The following is a 26,948-nucleotide window of genomic DNA, read 5'->3' on the forward strand; positions in this document are numbered from 1 at the left end:
TTAAAAAAGTCAAAGCAAATGGCACTCTTAAAAAAGGAAAGCCACTGTTGCCAGTTAATACTTATAGAGCAGATCCATTGTCTACTGCTCTCAAAATTCTAAAATTCACAAATACTAGAAATTATGAGAGCCAGACAGATTCCTAAGTTCACTCACTGGCTAAGTCATTTGCTCCCAGACTTATGGAATCTGAGAATCGAATTTATCCTGGGTGCTAAGTTATCCGTGGTTGAGTGAGATAGCTACTGTTCTTTCCATTCACATAACTGCCAGCCTTGGACCTTTAGAGTCATTATGGAAAAGCTGTAACAAAAATATCAAATCCTTAAATGCCACTGCATTCCAAATTTTTGATTACACTACTCATCAATAAATTTTTTTTCCACATTTACACCCAATCAGTGCAATTTATTTCTAAATTGTATACATATTGCAGTACTATTTTATATAATTATAAAGCATACATAAAAATTAAGTATGGCTTTTTCAAAACATAGAGACATTCTAACATTTGTTTCCCACAATGACCACCAGTCTATTATTTTAAAAAGTGACACAGTCCAGAACACAATTTCAAGAACCATTAAAGCCTATAAACCATCAGGCAGCTCAACTATAATATTTCATTCTTCTCTGATTCTTCTGCTGCTTTTCTCTGCCTGTACACTCACGTGGGTGAGGTGTCAGCGTCGTGGTGGTTTCACAGCACAGGCTTTGCATTAGGGTAGATACAGGTTCAAATCCCAGCTCTGCCACTTGCTAGCCATGTGACTTTAGGAAAGGTACTTAACCTCTTTTGAGAACTAACACACTAAGTGCCCGTTAGTAGTTCTTATTAGAACTAGCTATTCTCACGGTATTTCAACATACTCAGTTTTGACAATGAAGTTCATACTAAATTTGAGACTTCAAAAGCACTTTCAGTCAAAAACCTTTGAGGAAATTTCTATCCAGATTTTGGCCTTTGATCTCCCTCCAGGTAAAAGAAAGGTGAAGGGAAAAAAAGCTCAGGGTACATAATTTGCTGGCTACCTTTTCCAATTAGAAAGGTAATCAACAACCTGTTCATGAAACAGTTCTCAACTTTTCTTGAATATTAAGTATCATCAAAGTGCTTACTTAGCACAGTATAGAGCATACAACGTACATTCAATAAACATCAGTTATTATTATAATTCTAATAATATTACTTCCTTCTCCTCTTCTACCTTGACATTTTCTACATCTTCATATAATTAACCCTCAAACAAATAAGCCTCCAGCATTAACAGGAAATCAACAGAGATGCATGTAACACATATAGCACAACTGAAGAGACAGGCAATTACCTTGATGAGGGAAATCTGAAGGTTAATCGTCTTTCCATTCTTGAGGAGATTTTGCAATTTCCTGCTATGTAAAATGTTATCTATATAGATCCAAAGCCTTTCAACAATATCTTCTTTCAGTTCAAGTTTTTTCTTATAAAATGCAACCAATGACTGTCTTGCCCAATCAAGCAACACCTGAATTTGGAGGAAACAAATACTGAAAATAAATAAATTTCTTTGCCAAGAGAGAAAGATGCTAGACTTTTGGACATTAAAGGCATAACCAAATCCAATTGCCAGGAGAAGAAAAACAAAAAACAACTCTCCTTTAAAACTTACCTTTGGGGGCCGGGCACGGTGGCTCATGCCTGTAATCCTAGCACTCTGGGAGGCCAAGGCGGGTGGATCGCTCGAGGTCAGGAGTTCGAGACCAGCCTGAGCAAGAGCGAGACCCTGTCTCTACTACAAATACAAAGAAATTATCTGGCCAACTAAAAATATATATAGAAAAATTAGCCGGGCATGGTGGCACATGCCTGTAGTCCCAGCTACTTGGGAGGCTGAGGCAGGAGGATCGCTTGAGCCCAGGAGTTTGAGGTTGGTAACCCAGGCAACAGAGTGAGACTCTGTCTCCAGAAAAAAAAACAAAAAAACAAACACCTTACCTTTGATAATATTGTATAACATAAATGTTTTGGTATCTTAAAATGTTTATTATAAAGAATAAAAAAAGGAAAACAATTACTTTTATCTTCATCTAGGGCACATAAAAAGTTTCAGGTGAAACTCAAACATGTCTTATCCCCTTTTCTGAAGTTCTATAGACATACCTCATTTTATTGTGCTTCGTAAATAATTGCGTTTTTCACAAATTGATGGTTTGCGGCAACCCTGCATTGAGCAAATCTATCGGCACCATTTTTCTAACAGCACGTGCTTCCTTTGTGTTTCTGTATCACATTTTGATAATTCCAACACATTTCCAACTTTTTCATCATTATTATATCTGCTATGGTGGTTTGTGATCAGTGATCTTTGATGTTGTTATCATTGTTTCTGGGTGCCACAGACTCTGTCCTCACGAGACAGCAAACGTAACTGATAAATGTTATGTGTGTTCTGACTGCTGCACCATTGGGTTATAGTCAACTGGCCCCATCTCTCTCCCCATCTTCTGGCCTCCCTGTTCCCTGAGATACAATAATATTGAAATTAGGCCAATTAGTAACCCTACAAGTGGCCTCTAAGTATACAAGTCAAAGAAAGAGTCACATATCTCTCACTTTAAATTAAAAGCCAGAGATAATTAAGCTTACTAAGACATGTTAAAAAGTGAGACAGGCATTCTGAGATAGCTGAGAGCTAGGCCTCTTGAACCAAACAGACAAGTTCTGATGCGAAGGAAAAGCTCTTGAAGGAAATTAAAAGTGCTATTCCAGTGAACATATGAATGATAAGAAAGAGAAACAGCCTTATTGCTGAAATGGAGAAAGTTTTAGCGGTCCAGACAGATGATCAAACCAGCCACAACATTCTGTAAAGTCAAAGCCTAATCCAGAGCAAGGCCCTAATTCTCTTCAATTCTCTGAAGGCTGAGAGGGTAACAAAGCTACAGAAAAATATTGGAAGCTAGCAGATGTTGGTGCATGAGGTTTAAGGTATAACATCAAAGTGCAAGGTGAAGCAGAAAGTGCTGATGTACAAGCTACAGCAAGTTATCCAGAAGATCTAGTAAGATCATTAACGAAGGTAGCAACACTCAACAATAGATTTTCAACATAGATGAAACAGACTTACACTCCAAGGAGATGCCATCTAGGACTTTCATAGCTAGAGAGGAGAAGTCAATGCCCGGTTTCAAAGCTTCAAAGGACAGGCAGACCCTCTTGTAAGGGGTTAACAAAGCTGGTGACTTTAAATTGGAGCCAATGTTCATTTACCATTCTGAAAATTTTAGAGATTTTTAAAATGATGCTAAATCTATTCTGGCTGTTCTCCACAAATGGAACAAGAAAGCCTGCATGATAGCACATCTGTTTACAGTACGGTTTACTGAATATTTTAAGCCCACTGTTGAGACCTACTGCTCAGGAAAAAAAGATTCCTTTCGAAATCTTACTGTTCACTGACAATGCACCTAGTCACCCAAGAGCTCTGATGGAGATGTAAAAGGAGATGAAAGTTGTTTTCATGCCTGCTAACACAACATCCATTTTGCAGCCCATGGACCAAGAAGTAATTTTGACTTTCAAGTCTTATTGCTTAAGAAATACATTTGTAAGGCTATAGCTGCCCTAGATAGTGATTCCTGTGATGGATCTGGGCAAAGGTCAATTGAAAATCTTCTGGAAAGAATTCACCATTGTAGATGCCATTAGGAACATTTGTGATGAAGCACAGGAAGTCAAAATATCAACACTAACAGAAGCTTGGAAGCATTAGACTCCAAAGCTCATGCATGAATTTGAGGGGGTCAAGACTTCGGCAGAGGAAGTAACTGCAGGTGAGGTGGAACTAGCAAGAGAACTATAACTAGAAGTGAAGCCTGAAGATGGCACTGAATTGCTGCAATCTCATGATAAAACTGGAATGGATGAGGAGTTGCTTAGGGATGAGCAAAGAAAGTGGTTTCTTGAGATTGAACGTACTCCAGGTGAAGATGCTGCGAAAACTGCTGAAATGGCAACAAATGATTTAGAATATTACATAAAGACAGCTGATAAAGTGGTGGCAGGTTTTGAGAAGACTAACTCCAGTTTTGAAGGAAATTCTACTGTGGGTAAAATGCTATCAATCACCATCACAAGCCACAGAGATATTTTTCGTGAAAGGAAGAGTCAAAAGATGGGGGAAACTCCATCGCTGTCTTATTTTAAGAAACTGCCACACCCACCTCAGTCTGCAGCAACCACCACCCTGAGCAGTCAGCAGCCATCAACATGGAGGCAAGATCCCCCACAGGCTGATTTCTTACAATCAGCTGATAAAAAAAAAAAAAAAAAAAAAAAGACCCTCCACCAGCAAAAAATAAATAAATAAATAAAAATAAAAATGAAATCACTGAAGGCTCAGGTAATCATTAGGGCTTTTTAGCAATAAAATATCTTTTAGGCCAGGCGTGGTGGCTCACACCTGTAATCCCAGCACTCAGGAACGTCGAGGCGGGAGGAGCACTTGAGGTCAGGAGTTGGAGACCAGCCTCAGCAAGAGTGAGACCCGTCTCTTACTAAAAATAGAAAGAAATTAGCTGGGCAACTAAAAAAAAATAGAAAAACTTAGTCGGGCATGGTGGCTCATGCCTGTAGTCCCAGCTATTCGGGAGGCTGAGGCAAGAGGATCCCGTGAGCCCAGGAGTTTGAGGTTGCTGTGAGCGAGGCTGATGCCACAGCACTCTAGCCTAGGCAACAGAGCAAGATTCTGTCTCAAAAAAAAAAAAAAAAAAAAAAAGGTATTTTTTAATTAAAGTACTTTTTTAGACATAATGCTATTGTACACTTACTAGACTACATAACTTTTATATGCACGGGGACCAAAAAATTTATGTGACTTGCTTTATTGCAATATTCACTTCGTTGCAGTAATCTAGAACCAAACCTGCAATACCTCTGAGGTATGCCTGTATTAAGTTTTAAAATTTTTTTTTTTTTTTTGAGACAGGGCTTTGTTGCCCGGACTAGAGTAAGTGCCGTGGCGTCAGCCTAGCTCACAGCAACCTCAAACTCCTGGGCTCAAGCGATCCTACTGCCTCAGCCTCCTGAGTAGCTGGGACTACAGGCATGTGCCACCATGCCTGGCTAATTTTTTCCATATATATTTTTAGTTGGCCAGATAATTTCTTTCTATTTTTAGTAGAGATGGGGTCTCACTCTTGCTCAGGCTGGTCTCGAACTCCTGACCTCAAGCAATCTACCCGCCTCGGCCTCCCAGAGTGCTAGGATTACAGGTGTGAGCCACCGTAAGTTTTAAATTTTAATAAAAGCACAACAACTGCTTAGAATGATCATAGAATGAATCACACAAAGTAAAAAAACAAAAAAGAGTCAAAAGACTAGGATTTGTGTCCTGGCTTCCCCAAGTTACCTGCAGCTTAACATCTAAAACTATTTATACCTTAGCAGGGAGACAGAGACATTCAATATGAAATAGTGCACAAGTGCTTTACAAAAACGAGGATTGTACCCGTATAGTTTCCATTACTGTGTCATGTTTTCTCATTCACAAAACATTGAGGAAAGGTGGTGAGACCTTAGCCCACAATATCAGAGCTGTCAACAACAGTATGAATAGTGACAGATGCCAGAAGGAAAAAACCTCTCAGGAAAATGACAGCGGAAACACTGATCAAATTGCCTGCCAGGGCCCTCTTTGTTTCACCCTGAGCAGCACTTGGCAGGTGACCATCAACCTGCCAAGATGATTCTCATGTGCAATCACGTGTAGAAATTACTACATATAAGACACTTGCTCTACATACTGTACTTCCTCATCACTTTAACTTGTGCAATCCATCTTTGACACATTCTGTGCCATATTCCTTAATACCAACAACTGGTTGTATGCAAATTCAATTTCATGAGCTTATCATCCTGGCATTTATCATATTAACTATTTTTTTAGCCAAAAAAGCTTGAGAAATATTAACAAAGAGCGCTATCTTTCTTGATATCTACCCTATTTCTAGAACGGCTTTATATAATACTAATACTTCTCTACTTCCCAACCTTCAATTTATCAAATTCTGAATATTTTGAAGAAAGCACCACCAAGCAATTGCTCGAAGAATGTCACTTTGGATTTGTAAACAAACAGAGCTACCAACATTTCCAGAACCTAACATGTGTAACTTAATTCCCAGTGTGTTCACTAATGCATATATTTAATGCATGATATAATGTTTCCAAACAAAAGAAATGTGATTTTGTAACAGAAAAACTTTGTTAATGAATTATGATCCATTACTTTTCTCACTTTTAACTTTCAAAGAAGTTTACTCCCCAATCTTATTTTTTTTATTTTTTTTTTTTTTTGAGACACAGTCTTGCTTTGTTGCCTAGGCTGGAGTGACATGACGTCACTTCAGACTGCTGGGCTCAAGCGATCCTTCTGCCTCAGCCTCCTGAGTAGCTGGGACTACAGGCGTGCACCACCACTCCCGGCTAATTTTTTCTATTTTTAGTTGCCCAGCTACTTTCTTTCTATTTTTAGTAGAGAGGGGATTTCGCTCTTTCTGAGGCTGGTCTGGAACTCCTGACCTCAAGTGATCCTCCCGCCTCAGCCTCCCACAGTGCTGAGATTAGAGGTATGAGCCACTGTGCCCAGCCAATCCCCAATCTTTTCTCTAACTAAATGTCAATATGCAATTTATACAAGAGATAATTATCTTGATAGACTGTAAAAATGTAAGTTTCACATTAAACTTACTTGTTCTTTATTTGGAAGAAAGCACTGGTGGGAAATCCATGCAAAGTGAGCTAGCTTTAGTTTATCTTCCCAGGAAGTTGTCTTGCTCTTAAGCTTTAAGGAAATGCCAGAATAAACAGCAGCCATTGCTACAGTTTACCTACAGTTAAAAACAACGAAAAAAAATTATAGTAACAGCAAACTGAATAGGCAACAGAAAATGAACAGTGTATGTATCTTATTGTCTACACAATAGTTTCAGACAAAAGTAGGCAGAAAATAGATTGCACACACAGAAGATGAATTACAAGTATTCCTGCTGTGATCAAATATTACACCCATAAAGGTGAATGTGCAGGAATTCAACAAGGTAAATATCAAGTGTTCAGATTACTTATGGAAACAGTTATTCATACACAGTTTTAGATCGAAAGAGGAAAATTTCTGCACCTATATTCTAAAATATAACAATTATTATGTAATGTAACAGGACCAGTTCTATTAAATAGTTCAAAAAGATAAATAAGCAATAATTGGAGAAAGTAATATTTCTCCAAGTGAAAAAGATATATGGTATTAACCTGACCCCAAAAGAAATACTGTTACTTCAGCTCAACAGTAACTTCTACTAGAACCTTATTGTATTCATTCATGTACATATTTACAAACACACCTTCCAAAAGACTCTACAAAAGATATTTGCACCATTAAAAGACTATAAAGGGGGTAAACATACCAGGTTAAGTCACTTTTGTTACAAAAACGTAGTTCCTCAAGAGAGAAAAATGTTCATGATACTTAATACAAAAATAAGATTATTGTAAATAAAAACAAATTAGAACCATGCAGATACTTAAAAGATCACAGTCCCATGATTCTAATCTATAATCTATTCTGTCAAAACAAAAGAATCTGGGGCCAGGCGCGATGGCTCACGCCTGTAATCCTAGCACTCTACTCTGAGAGGCTGAGGCGGGTGGATCACTGGAGGTCAGGAGTTCGAGACCAGCCTGAGCAAGAGTGAGGACCCCCTCCCCCGTCTCTACTAAAAATAGAAACAAATTATCTGGCCAACTAAAAATATATATAGAAAAAATTAGCTGGGCATGGTGGCGCATGCCTGTAGTCCCAGCTACTCGGGAGGCTGAGGCAGGAACATCGCTTAAGCCCAGGAGTTTGAGGTTGCTGTGAGCTAGGCTGACGCCACAGCACTCACTCTAGCCCAGGCAACAGACTGAGACTCTGTCTCACAAAAAAAAAAAAAAAAAAAAAAACCAAAAGAATCTGCTATACTGAGGGCTTGATCACCTGCATTTTTTTCTAAATCCTAAGGCCCTATCTTCAGAATTTATTCTTGGTAAATAACTACATAACCAAAGAGTGAAGTATCCTTCACTCTATTACAGAGAACAGGAACAGTCAAGTGCTATCAGTTTTCCTATTTTGTCAAAATGTCCAATACCAGTTGAACTTAACTTGTAAGTTCAACAAGACACCGCCATCGCGACGGCTACAAAGTGCATAACGCGTAACAAGCGTTGGCTGAACTCGCTACAAAGACGCTGGAGATACTCTCCCAGCTCCACCAGAGCTCTGCTCCGCAGCCTGCAAGCCGTCCGTCCCAGGCCTGCCAGCGCTCGTGCGACGGCCGCCAGAGCACGGCCACACCGAGGCCCCTGCCCAGCAGACAGACACTAAGTAACAGCAACCAGCAGAGAGCAACTAGGAGCCAGGTGAGCCGGCCCGACCGAGCGCGCCCCGACGGCTCTCTCCCAGAGCCTGCTGGCGGCAGGGAACTGGGCCGGGTTGGGGGCTCATGAAAGGGCTCGGCCTGGGGGGAGGGCTCACCTAGGGGCTCACCGCGGGTCCGGGGGCTCACCTCGGGACCCAGCCCGGGTCGGGGGTCTCACCTCGGGGACCACCGCGGGTCGGGGGCTCACCTCGGTGCACAGCTCCAGGTGCGGGACTCACCTCGGGACCCAGCCCAGGTCGGGGGTCTCACCTCGGGGCCCACTGCGGGTCGGGGGCTCACCTCGGTGCACAGCTCCAGGTGCGGGACTCACCTCGCGACCAGGCCCGGGTCGGGGGTCTCACCTCGGGGCCCACTGCGGGTCGGGGCTCACCTCGGTGCACAGCTCCAGGTGCGGGACTCACCTCGGGACCAGGCCCGGGTCGGGGGTCTCACCTCAGGGCCCACCGCGGGTGGGGGGCTCACCTCTGGGCGCAGCTCCAGGTGTGGGACTCACCTCCGGGACCCAGCCCGGGTCGGAGGTCTCACCTCGGGGCCCACCGCGGGTGGGGGGCTCACCTCGGTGCACAGCTCCAGGTGCGGGACTCACCTCGGGACCAGGCCCGGGTCGGGGGGGGTCTCACCTCGGGGCCCACTGCGGGTCGGGGCTCACCTCGGTGCACAGCTCCAGGTGCGGGACTCACCTCGGGACACAGCCCGGGTCGGGGGTCTCACCTCGGGGCCCACCGCGGGTCGGGGCTCACCTCCGGGCGCAGCTCCAGGTGCGGGCAGCGGAGGCACGGAGGACAGCTGCACCGGCCGCCGGGCCCGGCTCCCGCGACCCGCCGCGTGTGTCCGCCCCCGCGCTCCTTCCGCCCGACGCCGCCGGCGCAGCGGGGCGGGGCGGCGCGCACGCCAGGCATCGCCAGCCGAGCGCCGAGGCGCCTCGCCCATTGGCGGAGACGGTTGCGCCGCGGAGGCCGAGCGCGCAGCCCGCGGTCCGTTCGGTGTCAGTCAGTCATGGGGCTGCCGCCCAGAGCCGCCGCGGGGGCGGCGGGGCGCGGGGCGCGGGGGCCCGGCTGAGCCGGCCGTGGGAACGAGGCCCTACGGCAGCGACGGCGCAGGAGGAAGCGAGCGGGAGGCGGCGGGGGTGGCGGGGGCAGCCGGAGCCGCCTGGGATGTTCAGTGAGTGCGGCGCGGGGCCGGGCGGCGGCGGGCGGGGCGGGCGCGGGAGGCCCAGGCGGGGCGCGGCGGCTCCCGCCGGCGGCGGTGGGGGTGGGGCGCGGGGCGGGGCGGGGGCCGGCTCTGCTCGGGCGGCGGCCCCGGCGGCGTGGCCTGCGGGCGGCGGCCGCACCTGGGGGGCTCCGCGGTCCCGCCGCGGTGGGTCCCGCCGCTCGGCCTGGGGGCCGGGGAGGGGCCCCTCCGCAGTCCCTTTTCGTTTAAGCGAAAGGGAAACGTCTTCGGGGTGAACTCGGGATTGAACTTCGCACGTGGGGACCGTGCGTGGGTGGGTGTGGACGCGACCTCCGCGTGTGACGCGGGAGCCGGGGGTGCCGACCTGCGCGGCCGTGACAGCAGGGGAGAAGGGCGCGCCCGGGGTGCCGCGGCTCACAGCCCTGCTCGGGACGCCGGGCTCGCGGCGGCGCGTCCGGTGCGGCGTCGGTCCGAGTGAGGGGTGGGCAGAGAGCGCGGTGTCATTTAGACGGGGCGGAAGTGGAGCACGGGAACGCCGCATGCAGTTCTCCCACCAGTTGTGAAAGTCGTTACAACGTGGATCCCGCAGTCTGTGTGGTTCTGGGACCAAAAGGTAATGCCCATCCCGTGCGACGTCTGTCCTAAATCACTGTACCTAAACTCTGACCTTGTAGACCGAAATCTCGGAATGGCGACTCCCGCTAACAAGCAGTTGGGTGCTGTGATGGGAGGAACGGTAAGGGCGGAGTTTGCCTCCTGTTAGGCGATACAAGTGTATCACTGAGGTGTACAGGTGCTACTACGCCAGAGTTGGGAGCTGGGGAGGACACGGAGGCGGTCGCCCAGTCTTGGTCACAGCCCTACTGAGAAAGTGAGAGTAGGAAGGGAAGTTTGTGCTTAACACGTAAAATGCATCTGGCTACATCTTTAAGAGGAGATTAACTGGAGAATAGAGCGTGGTGACCAATACACCTGGCATTGAAACCATGTAGCTATCTGTGTAACCTCTTTGAGCCTTAGTTTCCTCAGCTGTAAAATGGGACGATTACTGATAACTTAAAAGTGGACCTTTTTAAAGGTACCCGAAAAAGAATGGTGCATATGAAAATACCAGACATGTAAATACCACCCTGTACATAGTAGCTATTATAATTTCCTTTTTGGCAAAATACCTGGTAGGTTCCTTGTAGGCCTATGTTTTTTGTGTTAAATGTAATATATGCAAACTTTGATTTTCTTTATCAGTTGTAAATGGCTCTTGTCTTAAAAATCAGTGTTAAACTAGAAAACCAGAAGGTGTTCTTGCCTTGAGTGTTTTTCTTTGTCATCAACAATGAATTAATGTATAACAATGAAATACAATAACATTGTTATTGTATAACAATGACTTAGATTGGAATAGTTTTGTTGTTCCTGCCTCTAAATGTGAAGTTTATATGTGCTTCTATTGCTGTGAAACTAGGTAAAGTCCTCACTTAACTGCTCAGTAACTCGTTTTTGTTTTCATAAACAGTATGTTAGCACCTATGAAGGACATCTCTAGGGAAAGGGGGGTTTGTTTTGGCTTTGTTTTAGCTGGAAGGGGGCCCTAGGGATCATCTGTTAAACCAGTGGACAGTACTAGAAGTCAGATTTCCAGCCCCCTTTCCATGTAACCAAAGGCTTCTCAGGTAGTAACTATTTCAATCATCCTCTCAGAAAGCATCTGGTGAGCATTCACTGTCCTGCTCCCCCCGGAAGGCCCTGGTCAAATGTAGAATTCTTTGAGCAGCAAGGTACTACAAAGGGTAAGTGCTCAGACCCTTCTGCCCGATGGTCTGAGTTCCATTCCTGGCATTACATTACTCTGGGCAGGTTATCTGACTTCTCTGAGCCTCAGCTTTCCCATCTGAAGACTGTTACCTACCTCATAGATTTGTTGTGAGCTTAAAGAAGATGATCTGTGTAAAGCACTTAAGAATAGCATCCTACAGCGCGGTGTATACGCACATGGTAAGTGTTAGAAGTGTAGTGTAGGAAGCAGACAATAGTAGGATGAGGACTGTGGTCGAGGTTTGTTCCTGGGTCTAGTGGGTGGAAGGAACTGTGATCAAGGGGAAGGGAGGAAGATTTATTAAATAAATATCCCAAACTAGCATTGGATAAGGTTATTTCAGCCTGTTATGTCCTTCCCAAATAGCACCTTGGGCACAGAAGCTCTGGGGAGGAAGAGGTGACTAAGCTGATCTGTGAGGCATGGGTGAGACTTAGCCAAGCCAGTCTGGAGTGCCAGCGTGGGGGTGCCTCCATCTAATGGGGGGCCTTGACCAAAGCCCCTCAAATGAAAAGGTGGAGTGGAACCCACCAGTAGAGTGAGGAGAACCCAGGATTGTTCCAGTTAGGTAAACAAAGGTGGGTCAGAGTAACCTGGAAATGACACGGTAGAGATTGAATTTTTTTTTTTTATTCTCCACACTGGTGGAGGCAGTATAAAGTTTTTATGCTTAGCACAGATAACATCAGATTAGATTTTTGGAAAGATTGTGCCTGCAGTCTTGTGGTATTAGGTTGAAAGTGGGGAATGTCCATCTACTCGTCTTGGCAGCTTCATGTCTGCCTGTGATTCCAAAGGAAAATGACAGCTTTAGCAGAATTAGGCATTTTAACCCAAATCTGGAAGCTTAGAGAATACTTACAGAAGGCATGAGGAAACCCTTAGATCATTCCAGGCAGCCTTCCTTCTTAAAAATTGTCTTCAAGTGTATATCATATGTGCCTGACCACATGGCAATGTTTCCCCCCAAAAGCCTGCCTATGAAAAGAAGGTGTTGCCTCACATCCTGGGCTCCCTTGTCACAGGGCACTCTCTGAACCACTCTATTTTGAACAAAGAGGTGCTATTTGGGAAGGACATAATGGGCTGAAATAACCTTATCCAATGCCAGTCTGGGATATTTTATTTAATCAATCTTACCAAATCAGTTAAAAAAAAAACAAGAAAGATTCAGTAATTATTCATGGGGTCGGGGGATGTCTCACAAAGTGCAAATGTTACACATGCTATTGGAAACAGAACTTTTACAGATCTCTGCCCTCCCCCCCCCCAAAAAAAATATAGCAAGTGACAAATGAAACAAAGTTCTCCCCACCTGAATGGGTATCGATGGCTTGGGTTGAGATTTCTAGCAAGAGTATGTATGGATTCAAAAAGTGCTTTATCATAACTGATTTAGTAGATATGAAGATAAAGTCATTTGGAAAATGGAATTTGATGGTTCATAGGAGCTTAATTGATCTAGACACTGGTGTTTAAGATATGAATGGTGAGAGTAAAATTGTTTCATGAAGTAATATATTGCCTTATATAATATATTTTAAATAAGTATGAATTAATAGAGATTATAGTTAGACATTTGACTTTCATCTACAACCCTAAATGGTGTTTTAATTAAAGTTGATCAAAAAGTTTTCTTTTTAATTTTTTCATTGCAAGGTAAGGTTGTCTTAGGTTTGAGCTTACCTTTTTAGTTGGACGTTTTACAGAAATTAACTGCTGCTCTGTTTCTCTGCTGAAGCAAATTCCCTTTTCCCTTCTCATTTTTTGATTTTAAGAAGATTTAAAAAGCATTGTATACTGGCAGGGTTTAGAAAACACCATAAACTTCTGTTCATAATGCTTTGTTTAGAAGTCAAACAAAGAAGATCTCCTTCCAGTAAGATATATTGAAGTGTATCTATATCTTAATAACTTTACAACAGTGGTCCCCAGTGTGTTTGGCACCAGGGACTCTTTTCATGGAAGACAGTTTTTTCATGGACCGGCTCAGTAGGGGAGGGTGGTTTCAGGATGATTTGACCATGTTACATTTATTGTGCACTTTATTCCTATTATTATTACATTGTAATACATAATGAAATAATTATACAACTCACCATAGGTTGGGGACCCCTGCTTTACAATGTTTGGCAAAAGGTAGGTCTGTTTTTACAAACAAATTACTAACTTTTGGAGATTTTGTAATTAGTAAGCGGAAGTGTTAGGCAGAACTTTGTGAATTAACATTTTTAAGCTAAGGTACTTATGTATTAGTTTCACAAGGTAATGTTATGCTGTAGAATTTTGTCATCCAATTCAATAACCATAGGTGACATAAGGCTACTTAAATGACAATTAATTAAAATAATTCAGTTCCTTAGTTTCACTAGCCACACTTTAGTGACTGATGGCTAGTGGCTACTGTTCTGAGCAGTGCAGATCTAGAACATTTCCATTGTTGCTGAAAGTCCTCTTGGACAGTACTGGTCTAGAATGAAAAATTGAAGATCATTTCACTCTACACACACACACACACACACACACACACACACATAAGCACTTTAATGTCATTAAGGCATTTCTAAAACCTCACTTACTGCATTTGAATACAGGAACAGTGCTCAAGGATAAGCATAGGAAAACATATCCCCCCTTATTCTGAAAATAGAACATCTTATTTCTTCTGTCTGTAGAGGGATTTGCAAATAGAGCATGCATGAAAGTTTTCTTTTTTCTTTTTCTTTTGATAACGTTGGCACCGAGGAGTTTCTCTCTATATAGTCAAACACAGTAAGTAGTGTAGATATCCATTCTGTCAATTGTGCCGCACTCTTCCATGTTAATAAGGTTTGGTATAGAAGTGACTTTTTGGTGCCATAAAAGAGTATTAATGTAGAAATCAAATATTTGTGGCTTTTTTGAATTTCTTTAAGAAATCCAAAAAAAGATCATGAGCCTAAACTAAACTATCAAGAATTCCAAGCAGAAGCTAGACAGCACTCACTTTATTTTTAACGTAAATTTCAAAGACAAGAAGTTCCCCAGGGAACTCTCTGTCTGTTTGGGGGAACTGAGGAATACTGATGACAAGAGCAAACAACCTGCATGGGGCAAGGGATGATTTTAGGCTTGGGAGTAACGTACTTATTATATACTCTGGCTGCATTCTTAAAGGGCGGTTAGAAGGTGGGAGAGCATTGGAATGGTCCAGTTGAGAAGTGATTTGTGATGACAAATAGCAGTGAGGGTGAGGTAGCAGAATTGGTTCAGTTGCACTAGCCATGCTTTTAAGTAAAGTTGGCAGGATTTCCATTTAGAATAGGCATTGGTGGCCCCTTAGAAGTAAGGGAGAGAGAGAAATGAATCTTAAGATGATTACTGGGTTTTTTGCTTTAAGGAAGGCATCTTTAAGCAGGCTGGGAAAACTCGGAGGAGAAGGCAGAGATTTTGAAGGAAAGATAAATTTCCATTATGAGCAATTTCAGGTAGAAGTTGCAACATCCAGGTGGAAATGTCTGTTGATCTACTGAGCTCAGGAAGGTGGTCTGACTAGACTGTGAGTAAGTACTGTTATGATTTAGGGCACGTGAAGAATGAGGAGCAGACAGGAATGGAAGGGGAGAGCCAGAAAACAGGCTTGCAAGGGAGAGAGAGTTTCAAGGCGGGAGGCACGTTCAGCAGCAGCAGATCCAGCCAGGATATCTGAAGGATAGTGTTGAAAAGTGACCAGATACATTGGACAAGAGTTGAGGAATCACAGGTCTCAGTCAGCAGGCTGCTGAGGTCGGAAGCAGAGTCACCTTGCCGGGTAAGGAGACTGTTGAATGTTTTGAATGGCTGCGGTGAGAGACTGTAGGGAAAGTAGTTGATGGAAAAAGACTTCTGGAACATCTTGGAGGTCCCAGCTGATGTTGGAGAAAATCAGTTTCTCGTGGCATCTGTCTGCGGGGTTTCATGATTTCTGCCCCTTTGCCGCTGCCACCACCACCAAAACCCCAGCTCTGCCTTGCACCCTGAGCCCCAGCCATGGCCTTATTCATGTGCCATTTCATTCCTTAAGAAACCAGGGGAAAGAACACAGCTTCCAGTTCAAGTATATCACTGTCGGTCTGAGCAAAGATTGAATATGAAAGGCCGTCATAATTTTAAAATTATATGAGGTATGACTGAAACTGAGAGTAGTATGGCTCATTTATTTTTTCAGCTGTGATTTATATTTTCGCAAAGTTAATTGAATACACTTTATCATGATGATTAATTCAAAAGCTAGATTTTTAGGTCCTATTTAGAATGACTTTTTGCTATTATAACCATTTAGATTACTGCAAATAAAAAGAACTAATATTCAAGAATCTAGTAGATACTTTACAAAAATAACTTTTTCATCTGTAAGCATAAATTTTTAATTGGAAAAAAATTATTCAAAAAAACCAAACAAAACTGACCAACTGTCAGAAGACTCAGTTGGGGGCTGATTGGAGGCCTGTGTGGTGAGTTTGCCAGGATTTACCTTGAACTCACCGCTTCTCAGAGCTGCCTGTGGCGCTTTACAGAACCATGTAACACTTGACCTGTGATGGGCCCCTCCAAACACTCCTGTGCAGACATAAGTGGGTGGGGTTAGAGCACAGTGTAACCACTGAAGAGATGAACCGGACTGGAGACTCACACTGTCATCATCTTACGTGTGCACCTGGGTGCCGTGTATCTCTGCTACCCCACATTTCCATAGTTAAAACGTTAAAAATGGGGCCGTGGTGTTTCCTGCACAGTTGATACATTGAAATGATCATGCTGGGGATTTTATGTAGCAACTTTGTTGCGATATCAGTGGAACTGTGGGCAACTGTTGTATATGAGAAATAGATACATATTGTGTCAGAATCTCATTTTAATTTCCAGAAATACTGTGATATGAAAAGAAGGGTATTTGATATCTATTTTTACCTTTAAAACTTAGATATTTTATGTAAGTTGGCAATTATGGGAAATTCTGAAATGTTAAAGAGTATGTAATTATATTCAAACCCAATTTAAATTTAAAAGATTTTATAATTATAGGAAAAGCTAGGCAAGTAACTTGAAATTCCAGAGTTAGTCTCGTGTCTGAGTCTCTCAAGAGACTTAGGTCTGTTTTAAGGGGGGGGTGTGTGTGTGTATCCACTTATGGATATTAGTACTATGGAAATTTGGGGGGGGGGCGCAATTTCTTTGAGGAACTCTTTTCATTAATTATTTCACTTGAAATATGTGTATATTGGAATAAAGTCCAGCTAAGTTGATTAGATCATGTCTCTGGTATTTGAGTTCAACATGGTTATAAAAGAAAGTTACTGCTCGAATTCCTGTTCCTAAGATCCATAGCCTTCCAGTTGGCTGACCACCCACCCTCAGGGAAGGTCCCTTGTCACAAATGGTGGTTTGGATTCAGGGAAACTGCCATTTGAGGCAGCTGATTTGGACACATTTGCTAGAATCAGTATTTACAAACTAACTTCTAACAATCCCAAATATGGCCAGTTTTTACTATTGTTTGTTCCTACTCCGTTGTGTTTACTCTTTCCTAACTTTCACATCTTTTGTCTTCCTCCTCAGACATGCATGTAAGTTGTCTCACCTTGAGGACACTGTGTCATCCATCATAGGATGTGCTCTCTCTGCAGTCATTCATGTGTCTTTCACATGCAGGGGTTTTTTTCCTGTCAGGCAATGGAAGAGATCCAGTTCCATTTGACTGGACACACACTGCTACATGCCTGCGTTCCCATGTCAACAAGAGATGGGCAGTAGGAGATCTGGAAAGGTTTTAGTCTCAGCTAAAGTATGGAATTGGGCTGGTGTGGGGGCATGTGGACACTAGGAGCTCGTGGAGTCAGATTAAAAGCAGCTTCAGCAAGCCATGTGGGGATGGGAGGTGGGAGCTGATTGGATGGACTAGTCTTCACTTTGAGCCACACTGGGAAAGGGCAGTTCTGTCACAGCCTCTGTATGCATTTAATTTGTTTCTCTAAATATAACACTGAATCAGAATCTCTGGGCTGAGATTATTTATACGCGTACACTCACAAGGGATGCTTATGTGTAGCCAGGTTAGAGAACCATAGAGAATCACTGATATAGTAATGCTGATTAGTGGCCACAAAGAAACGGTTATCTGGCTTCACTGATGGACAGACATATATTGAGAGCAGGGATCTCACCATCAAGAGTATCAGAACCCTTATATTAGTGATTAAAAAATTACTTAATTAAAAAGTAATCTGGCCCTGCGCCTCCCCAGGCCTGGATGCTGTGGCTCGGCCGCCGGCTGAGGCAGCTCGGGCCTCCGCTCAGCTTCCTTCTGGCTCTGAGATGCCTACGAAGGCTGGGGCGACAGACAGGGTAAAAGCCAGAGCAGGGAACCAGAGAGACCACCTCTTCCCTTAGCTCCTGTGGCAATTGACCTAAAGGCCACAGTGACACAACCATAGCCATCCATGCCAAACCTGGCTCCAAACCAAATGCTGTCACAGATTTGAAGCCGAGGCCATAAACGTAGCTATTGCAGCACCTCCATCGGAGAGAGAAGCCAATGCTGAGCTCTGTTGGTTTCTTTCCAAGGTCTGAGAACTCGGGAAGAGTGACATGGTTTTGGAGACGGGTGGTAAATCTCGTGAAAAGGTGGTGAAACTTTTGGTCTCCACAACACCAGAGGAGATCTTGGAGAAGTTAAAAAGGGAAGCCAAAAAGAAATAAAAGCAAGAAATGAAAAATGCATCGTTAGGAAGCTTTTTTATTGCTAATGACGAGTCTGTTAAATAGGAAAATATATTTAAATGCACAGAACATGGGAAAATATGTATATGTTTAAATAAGATTCAAAAAGTAGAAATTTTTAAAGTACTGTACAATATTATATAAGTTCTAAGGTCCCTGACCCCAAGCAGCCTGGAACGTGTTGCTCTGATTTCATGGCATTACACAGTACCAGAGCTGGAAAGGGTATTCAGGATGGCCTGATTTAACACCTCTCATTCTGTGATGGGCCTTCTGACATCCAGAAGTTGAGAGACTTATTCACGGTCGTACCGTGCAAGATGGCAGCTGGGACCCAGATCCCTTGGCTCCCTGTTGAATGCAGGTTGTCCTGATTGTAAATGCAAATGATAATACCTCCACAACAGCTCTGGAATTCTGAGCATTGCCTTCTAATCCAGTTTACAAATGACAGAGAAAAACCTGTCACACTGCTTTGTAGTTTTACCTTATATTTTAAGATGTTTATCTAAATGTAAAAATGTTTTTTACATCTCTTAAAGACTATATTGAACATTTTGTGGAAAAGTAATAATCAAGACTTATAATTTAATATGAATTATAATTTTTGAGACATCACTGAATTTTCTTCTTCCTCCATGATAACTTGCAGTCATCAAATCCAGTAGTTCTTTGCACCTCCAAAGGTCCTTAAAAGAAGAAAGAGAACCTGGAAGCTATTTTCAGTATTTGCAAAAGCCTCTCAGAAATCACATTCATATTAAGGTTTCAAAAGCTAAGAATAAATACATTTTTACATTTACAAAAAGTAATCTAAGTCCTCAATACAATGAGAGAACAACATACCATAACCAACTAAGGCAAATTCCGTAGTGAAAAGATAGTTCAGTATTGAGAAATTTATTATTGTGTTTCATTAAATCACTGAATTATAACCATATCAGACCCAGTGGCCCCCCCTTTAAACAAATATTTGTACCCTTTTTGGTAATCCAGAAATGAAATGCCTAATCTTTCTGTGCACATAGTTTAACATATATGTGTTGTCCTTATAACATATATATTAATATAATATACATGCTTGTTTGTGTGTGTGTGTGTCTCCAGCCTTCACTGTTGGCCCTGTCATGTGATTTTTAGGAAATTTAAAAAGCAGGTCTTCACAGTACATTTCAAAAGGGCTACCAAAAATCAGTTTGGAAGGAGCGAATTATTTACAAGTGATTTGGGGGCAGTGTGTTAGCTATAGCTTGGTTATTCACCACACATTACACACTAAAAGAAATTGCAGATGGATGAAAAGTAGATACAAAATAAACTTTTTTAAATGTTTAAGGAACAAAATAACAGATTTCTAGAAAAAGTAGAATTTTAAATCTTAAAAAAAGAATGGAAGAACTCTCAAAGGAAAACACTAATGCATGTAACTGAAACTGAAAACATAAACAGATCCAAATAAATGATCAAAACCAGATCTCCCTCACAGAAGAAACTGGGAACCCTGGGTTTTGAGAATGTGACTTTGGTGGGAATGATCGTGTGTGTCCGGGTATGCTGTGTGCTTCCCAGGACGGACACCGCGTTTTTGTCCCAGAGGGAAAGCGTCTCTACGTGACAGAAGAGAACCCAGAAACCGCGTCCAGCTGTCGCCGGGCGTCTGGACTACAGAGCTCCTTACTCTGGCAAAGCAGCGCTGGGCGCCGTGGCAGCTCTAGGGCTTCCTGGCATTCTTGATGATAAATTCAGCAGTCAAGGGAAATAGTCCCTTTTTTCTTTTTCCTTTTCTTTCTATGAACCCTCAAATTAGGTTGAATTATTTAAAAATAATTTACCCCCATTCAGCTCCCTTCCTACCACTCTCCTTTCTTACAGGAATTTATGAGACATACCCTAACATGTATATATAGCCTCTGACTGTTTTGTTGCTTTTCTGTGCTTGTGGTTTAGATAAAGAGCGAAAGAGGGAAATAATATGATTAAAATGAAAATACATTGTTCAAATCCTTGACTTAGTGCTGGCAGCCTTTTCCTTACTATTAAGAAAAAAATATTACAGTCCCTTTCCCCATTATTAACTCCACACTCTGTCAACATCTATTTATCCAGTTTCTGAATTTCTCAGGTCTTTGATTTTGTGCTGCCTCCTGCCTGCTTTTTCGGCTGGTTCACTGCTAATTAACACCTTTCTCACAAAGTGGGCAGGAGAAATAAAAGGCCCTGAAACCCACACTGGCCCTGTTTGCTCCTGGTTAGCGTCTAATGAAAACGTCCATGGGGCTGATTGAAATCACGGTATTAAGCAGAGTTTGGAAGTGATCTGCGGGGCTTATTGTCCCTGCTGTTCCTATTTTCCATAAGCAAAGTTGGCTGCACTGCCTGGAAAGACAGGCACAACGGCAGAGGGAGCACCAGGCTGGTAGCAGGCGCTCCGACCTGCACCTCGCCCAGGCCACTCGGCTAGCCGTGTTGCTGGGCTTCCTCCGCTCCGTGCTGTACCTGTCTGTGATGTTGTGGTTGGATTGGTTGCTCTCCCAGGCCCCTGACGCTTTGGCATCTTGGGGTTCCCTCCCCTAAAGGTCATGAAACGAGTGCGCACCGAGCAGATTCAGATGGCAGTGTCCTGCTACCTCAAACGCCGGCAATACATGGACTCAGACGGTCCCCTGAAGCAAGGACTGCGGCTGTCACAGACTGCTGAGGAGATGGCGGCCAATCTCACAGGTAATGACAGGGGCTCCCGCGGAGGAGCGAGCCTGGAGCAGGAGAACTCGTGTCTGTGTGTGTGTGGACTTACTCCTCTTCTCAAGGCAGCGCCAGAGAGTGAGACTGTCCAAAACCGCAGTGAGCTGCACCAAGTAAGGGTGCTGGCCTCAGAGACCCTAACTGTCCTTCAGAGCCATGCTCACGTGCCACGTCTGAAAACCTCTTGTCCTAGTTCCTTCCTCCGAACTTCTAAATTATTTCACCTGTACCTGATGGTATGTGCACCGGTTTCCTTCTGTAAACTATTGGCCTACAGGACCCTTAGGGACAGGGTCTCTGTCCCCTCCTTTTACAGGTCCCCTCTCATCTAGCAACGGCCTCGCACGTGGAAATCAGGTGTGCTGGGCGAATGAGTACTTCCGGCTCAGTGGCTGGAAATACTGGTATCATAGATACATTCCAAAGGTTTTTAAAATTTCTTTTTGTTTCTTATTTTTTTGAAATCAAATTCTCTCTTAGAAAAACTTGAGTTGAAGCCATCTGGAATACCAAGTACAGTTGACCCTTGGTGTCTGTGGGGAATTGGTTCCAGGACCCCTCTTAGACACCAGAATCCGTAGGTGCTCACGTCCCTGATGTAAAATAGCGTAGTATTTGCGTGTAACCTGCACGCAGCCGCCCGCGTGCTCCAAGTCGTTTCCAGGCTACTCACGGTGCCTGCACGCCACTGCGTTCACGTGGATTCAGTGCGGTACTTGGTGCAGCAAATCCAGGTTTTGCTTTTGGGAACTTTTTTTACTGCATGTTTTCAGTACACCCATGGGGATATGGAGAACCTCCTATAATTGTTACTTAGCCATTTTGTGAGTTCGGGGTTTTATGTGATATGGTTTTATATTGAGTTTATGTACTGAAGATTTTGAAAAAAAATTTGCCGTGTTACTTTAGGGTGATGATGAACTACTTTAGGCTGCGTGTGGAGCTGGAGTTAGCAACGGTTTCTGTAGCCCTGGTTTCCCTCATGTGCTCAGCCTGGATCCTTCTCTCTTCTTGGTTCCTGGACTTCCTCTGCTCTTTCAAGTATCTGTTACCACCTGCTCTATCCCTTAATAGTTTCATCCTCTATGCTGGTAACAGCAGTCACCTCAGCTACCTCTTGTCCCACTACCGTCAAAGTTGGAGACCCAGGGTTTATTGCATCGCCGTAGGAAGACAGTGATAGAATAGTAAACCCTGAGGATGCTCCCAGAGGAGTGGTTTCTGACTCCCTCGGAGACACTAGCAAAAGCTCATATGCTTTAGGGTCAGACCCATCCATTCTTCCTTTCCTTCACACTCCATGGGGACGCCCGTGATGAAATCATGGCTAGGTGGTGGCCTTAGTGTAGAAGAGTGAGTGCCTAGTAGGGTAGTCGCTGTACAAGGGCTCTGTCCACTCTGGAGTAATTCCTTCTGCACTCGCCATCACAGCCTTTAAAGTACAGGAAGAATCTCCTGAGGCCTTGCATTCTTTGGAGCCTGGGGGCAGTAATTCTTTGCTGTTACTGATAGAAAGTAGAAATGAGCACTGTTAAACAATATTCCAGAACTCTACTATTCTTAGTAGTCTCCATTTAGATGTAATAGCTTATTAGGAATGTCAGTGTTGTTCCTGGAAAACCACCAGGAAAAGTGAGAAATGTGAAATATGAATATCATAACATTTTGTCCTGGGTCTTTCTGCTGAGTTATCTGAATAATTATGTCTTCATTCCGCAGACATTTATTGAACATCTGCTGTAGGCCAAGTGCAGAAAAGTTCTAGAGATAGCTAAGATTTGATCCTAGCTCCTGAAGAGCTATTAATAAATGTTCTAGTTGGGAAGTAAGAGAGTGATTATGGAAGAGTACGATGTAGTAAGTTCTGTGAAGGGAGTGGGGGAGCACCTCAAGTTTAATAGGAGCAGAGAAGACGATCATATAAATTAGGCTGGTAGGTCAAGGAAGGCTCCCCAAAGGGCTCGAGATTCCTGGCGTATAATCGGGGGTCAGTAAATAGTAGAAGGAGTGAGCTGAGTTTCAAAGGAGCTATTAGGCATTTACCAAGGAGGGACAAGTTGGAAGAAGGTATGCAAGTTATCAAATGTGAACTTTAGAGAGATCACTCTGGTGGCAGCGTTGACTGGGGAGGGCCAGGTTAGAGTCAGGCACCCCAGTTAGAAGGTGCAGTCCAGTGAGCAGTGAGGACAGCCTGAGTGATGGCCACGGCAGTGGGAATGGACAGGTGAGGATGAATGTTAGGGATCTGTAGGACTTAGTGACTGATTAAAGGTGGGGGGGACGTGACAGAAAGGGAGGAGTCCTGCCCTTCCACGTCGGCCTTGCAGCGGATCCTGCTGCTTCTGTCTGGTTCTGTGTTCTCGTAGGGTACGCTGACTTTCTTCTTACCTGTATCCCCCATCTATATTTTATGTTGTGGCTTCCTCAGTCCCGCTGCATTAGTTACCATTCCTCCGTCCATGGAAACAGGGTAAGGGGATCTGGGTTTTCTTTTTAGAAAGCATAAACTCACAGAATGCCGATTAAGTGCATCTTTACATACTGAATATTGAGACTCCAGCCTTCTTCCGTGCATTTAGCTGCCCAGAATGCTGCAGCCAGGCACCCATCCTCCAGGAAGGCAAGTAAAAGATCCCTCCCTGGTGAGACTGACCTGCCCAAGAGAAAAGACCAAAAGACACTGACATTGTAAAATGCCCATCGAGGTCATCCTGGGTGATAAGCCACGCCCCCACAGAATTTCCACCACGGGTGGAGTGTCTCACTCTCAGCCAGCCAGGGGAAGAAACGTATCCCGTAAGAAAGACAAATGGAAAGAAACAGAGGAAAAATTCAAAAATGCCATCATAGCCTTGAAACAAGAAGATAATGCTATTTGGGGGGGGGGGTGAAAGAACAGAGAACAAAAAAAAAAATTGTCAACTAAATATATGATAGTAAAAATGAAAAATCATTAGGTATTATAGGTAACCTGGGGGAAAAAATCAGATTGAAAGGTGAGAAAGCCTCCCGGAAAGTAGAGCAAAAAGACAAAGAAATGGTATATGGGAGAAAAAAATTAGAGGATCAGTTCAGGAGATTCTGCCTTGACATTGTAATAGTCAGAAAATAGAAGGGAATTATCAAAATGACTCAAGACATGAGTCTTCAGAACTGGAAGACGTGAATTTCCAGACTGAAGGGTCCGCTGAGTGCCCTGCACAGTGGCTGACAGTGGATCCACACCAAGGCACATTGTTGTACAGTGTCAGAATATAGGGTCAGGAGTTTCCCGGTAAATCTCTTGTGAACTTATATAACTATCCTCTCTCATTCAACTTACGCTGTGCTTTAAACCTTTTCATTCCTCTGTTCTGGTTTTAGTGGGTGTCAGGCAGGAGGGGAGACAAACAGGTGTCATCAGTCTGTCTCATTTAACCGGGACCCCCAACATACTTTGAAAATCTGCTGAAATGTCAGTTGTTACCAATGTAGCTCAACACCCTCCTTCATCCTTCCTGCCCATATTGGGTTAATAATTGTCTTTCCTAATCCCGTCTCATGTATCTTTTCCTCTTTAGTTCAGTCAGAATCTGGTTGTGCCAACATAGTGTCTGCAGCCCCTTGCCAGGCAGAACCCCAGCAATATGAAGTACAGTTTGGACGACTGCGGAATTTTCTCACTGGTACGTATTAAGCACGAGGAGCCTTTTCATGTTAAGAAATGGAGTAATGCAAATTTCCCTCAGAACCTAGTCCATTCCAGGCATGGCCTTAGGTACTAGAAATTCAGAGGTACTTTGACAAGACCAGCCTGAGCAAGAGTGAGACCCCATCTCTACAAAAAATAGAAAAATTAGCCAGGTGTGGTGGCACGCACCTGTAGTCCCAGCTACTGGGAAGGGTGAGGCAGGAGAATGGCTCAAGCCCAGGAATTTGAGGTTGCAGTGAGCTGTGATGATGCCACTGCACTCTAGGCAGGGCGACAGAGTGAGTGAGACTGTCTCAAAAAAGGAGGAAAAAAAGGTACTTTAACACAGTTCTTACATTCAAACTTATGGTCTGTTGGAATTCCTGAGAGAGTTAAATCATGAGGTTAAAGTTGACAAGGGAAAGGGCTCTGGGTTTTTTATTTAGTTTTATTCATGGCCTTCAGTACAGTGACTTGTGACTTGTGTTGAGTAGTGAAAGCTAAGTCAGCCATGTGGAGAAGCATCCTTAAATGCAGCATGATTGAAATGCACATTATATCTCTACTAGTAATACAGTACATCTTAAAATGATCTTATTTCCAAACATGCAAGACAGTAGTCCTCATGAGTCAGAAAGCCAAAAAATTAAGAGTTGTAGTTTAGACCAGTTCATGGGTGGCAGAATGACCACTTGAGATAGGAATAGAAAAAAATGCTGTCCCACATATTAGGGGGAAAAACAGTTCCATCAAATACGAGAGCTGAGTAGTTATTCTACATTAAGAGCCCTGGCAAATATTTCAGAAAAACATAAAGAGCCCCAAAAGATAAATGGGAAAGGGATGTGAACATAAAAATTTGCACCGGGATAAATCACTTTAGCAATGAATTAAATGTGTTAATGCTTCACTGCAAAAGTCATCACGGTTCTGTAATAATAAAATTATTCCAGTGAGTCTATTTTGCATAGCTTTGCTTCAGTGATTAAAAAAATACAAGCAAGGCTAGGAGTGGTGGCTCACACCTGTAATCGTAGCACTTTGGGAGGCCAAGGCAAGAGGATCACTTGAGACCAGGAGTTTGAGACCAGCCTAGGCAACATATGGAGACCCAGTCTCTACATAAAAAGAAAAAAGAGAATTAGCCAGGCTTAGTGTGGTATGCACCTGTAGTCCCAGCTACTCAGGAGGCTGAGGCAGGAGGAGCCCTTAAACTCAGGAGTTCGAGGCTGCAGTGAGCTGTAATCATGCCACTGCATTTCAACTTGGAGAGCAGAGCAAAACCCTGTCTCTTAAAAAAAAAAAAAATACAAACAAATCTGTATGATGTCATTAGAGTCATCTGAGTGTCATTCCTAATGGAAATAGGTCATGTCCATGACAAGAGCTATCTCACTGGCATGAGAACACAGAGTACATCACCATTATACATTTGGTGCTTTACTTTGTATCTGTTTTTCTCATTAGAAAGTATGTTCCACGAGGGCAGGGACCATATCAATACATCTTATGACAGTATCTGGCCTAGCATCGAGTTAGCACCTAACACAAATAAATGCAGGCTGAATGAATGAAAGAAACAGGCTGAAAGAGGCCAGGCATTTCTTTCTAAACCAGCTTCCCCACCAGTAGTATGGTGAGATAAATCTATCATGGAGAGATAAATATAATCATTTTTAAAACTGGGTAAAATAACTTTTTTATAAAGACAGAGTTAAAATTTTTCCATGAGTATACACACAAAAAAAGGAAAAATTTTTAAATAAAAACAGTTAAAATTTTTAAAAAATTGCTTAAAGCCTCAAAAACCAATGCCAGGCCAGGCACGGTGGCTCACGCCTGTAATCCTAGCACTCTGGGAGGCCGAGGCGGGTGGATTGTTTGAGCTCAGGAGTTCAAGACCAGCCTGAGCAAGAGTGAGACCCCGTCTCTACTAAAAAAATAGAAAGAAATTATCTGGCCAACTAAAAATATATATAGAAAAAATTAGCTGGGCATGGTGGCGCATGCCTGTAGTCCCAACTACTCGGGATGCTGAGGCAGGAGGATTGCTTGAGCCCAGGAGTTTGAGGTTGCTGTGAGCTAGGGTGACACCACAGCACTCTGGCTGGGGGTGGGGGGGGGGAACCCAATACTAATGTTTAAAAATAACTCATTTTCTCCCAAGTTCTTGCTTACCTCTGAACGAAACTCTTATTATAAATTCACTTTTTCTTTTTTTATCCTTAGTGGAGATGGATCACTGCTCTGAGATATTTAACATTCATATGATACGAGGAACTTCATGGAGCTTCTTTCTTTTCAGTTTAAACATAATAGGCTCTTTTTATTAAACCTTTAAACTTCATGATT

The 26,948-nt window shown here is 43.4% G+C and overlaps 2 protein-coding genes across 3 annotated transcripts in view; one reads left to right on the forward strand and one right to left on the reverse strand.

The window, feature by feature from the left end:
- Nucleotides 1-9,248, reverse strand: part of URB2 (URB2 ribosome biogenesis homolog) — a 32,596-nt gene extending 23,348 nt beyond the window's left edge. Inside the window, exons 1-3 of the mRNA XM_069484580.1 lie at nucleotides 9,204-9,248; nucleotides 6,732-6,870; nucleotides 1,329-1,505 (exon numbers count right to left, since the gene is read on the reverse strand). Coding sequence (XP_069340681.1) covers nucleotides 1,329-1,505; nucleotides 6,732-6,857 — 303 coding nt within the window. The 5' untranslated portion in view covers nucleotides 6,858-6,870; nucleotides 9,204-9,248. The remainder of the gene's footprint in view (nucleotides 1-1,328; nucleotides 1,506-6,731; nucleotides 6,871-9,203) is intronic.
- A 143-nt stretch (nucleotides 9,249-9,391) lies between these two features.
- Nucleotides 9,392-26,948, forward strand: part of TAF5L (TATA-box binding protein associated factor 5 like) — a 29,605-nt gene continuing 12,048 nt past the window's right edge. The window contains exons 1-3 of one of the 2 annotated variants that reach the window (XM_069484744.1): nucleotides 9,392-9,624; nucleotides 20,761-20,905; nucleotides 24,487-24,591. In XM_069484744.1, the coding sequence (XP_069340845.1) occupies nucleotides 20,764-20,905; nucleotides 24,487-24,591 (247 nt within the window). In that variant the 5' untranslated portion in view covers nucleotides 9,392-9,624; nucleotides 20,761-20,763. Of the gene's footprint in view, nucleotides 9,625-10,043; nucleotides 10,247-20,760; nucleotides 20,906-24,486; nucleotides 24,592-26,948 lie in introns of those variants that run through there. The other variant, XM_069484746.1, reaches the window with a different exon arrangement.

This window comes from Eulemur rufifrons, chromosome 11, assembly GCF_041146395.1.
Source record: "Eulemur rufifrons isolate Redbay chromosome 11, OSU_ERuf_1, whole genome shotgun sequence".
Lineage (NCBI taxonomy): Eukaryota > Metazoa > Chordata > Mammalia > Primates > Lemuridae > Eulemur > Eulemur rufifrons.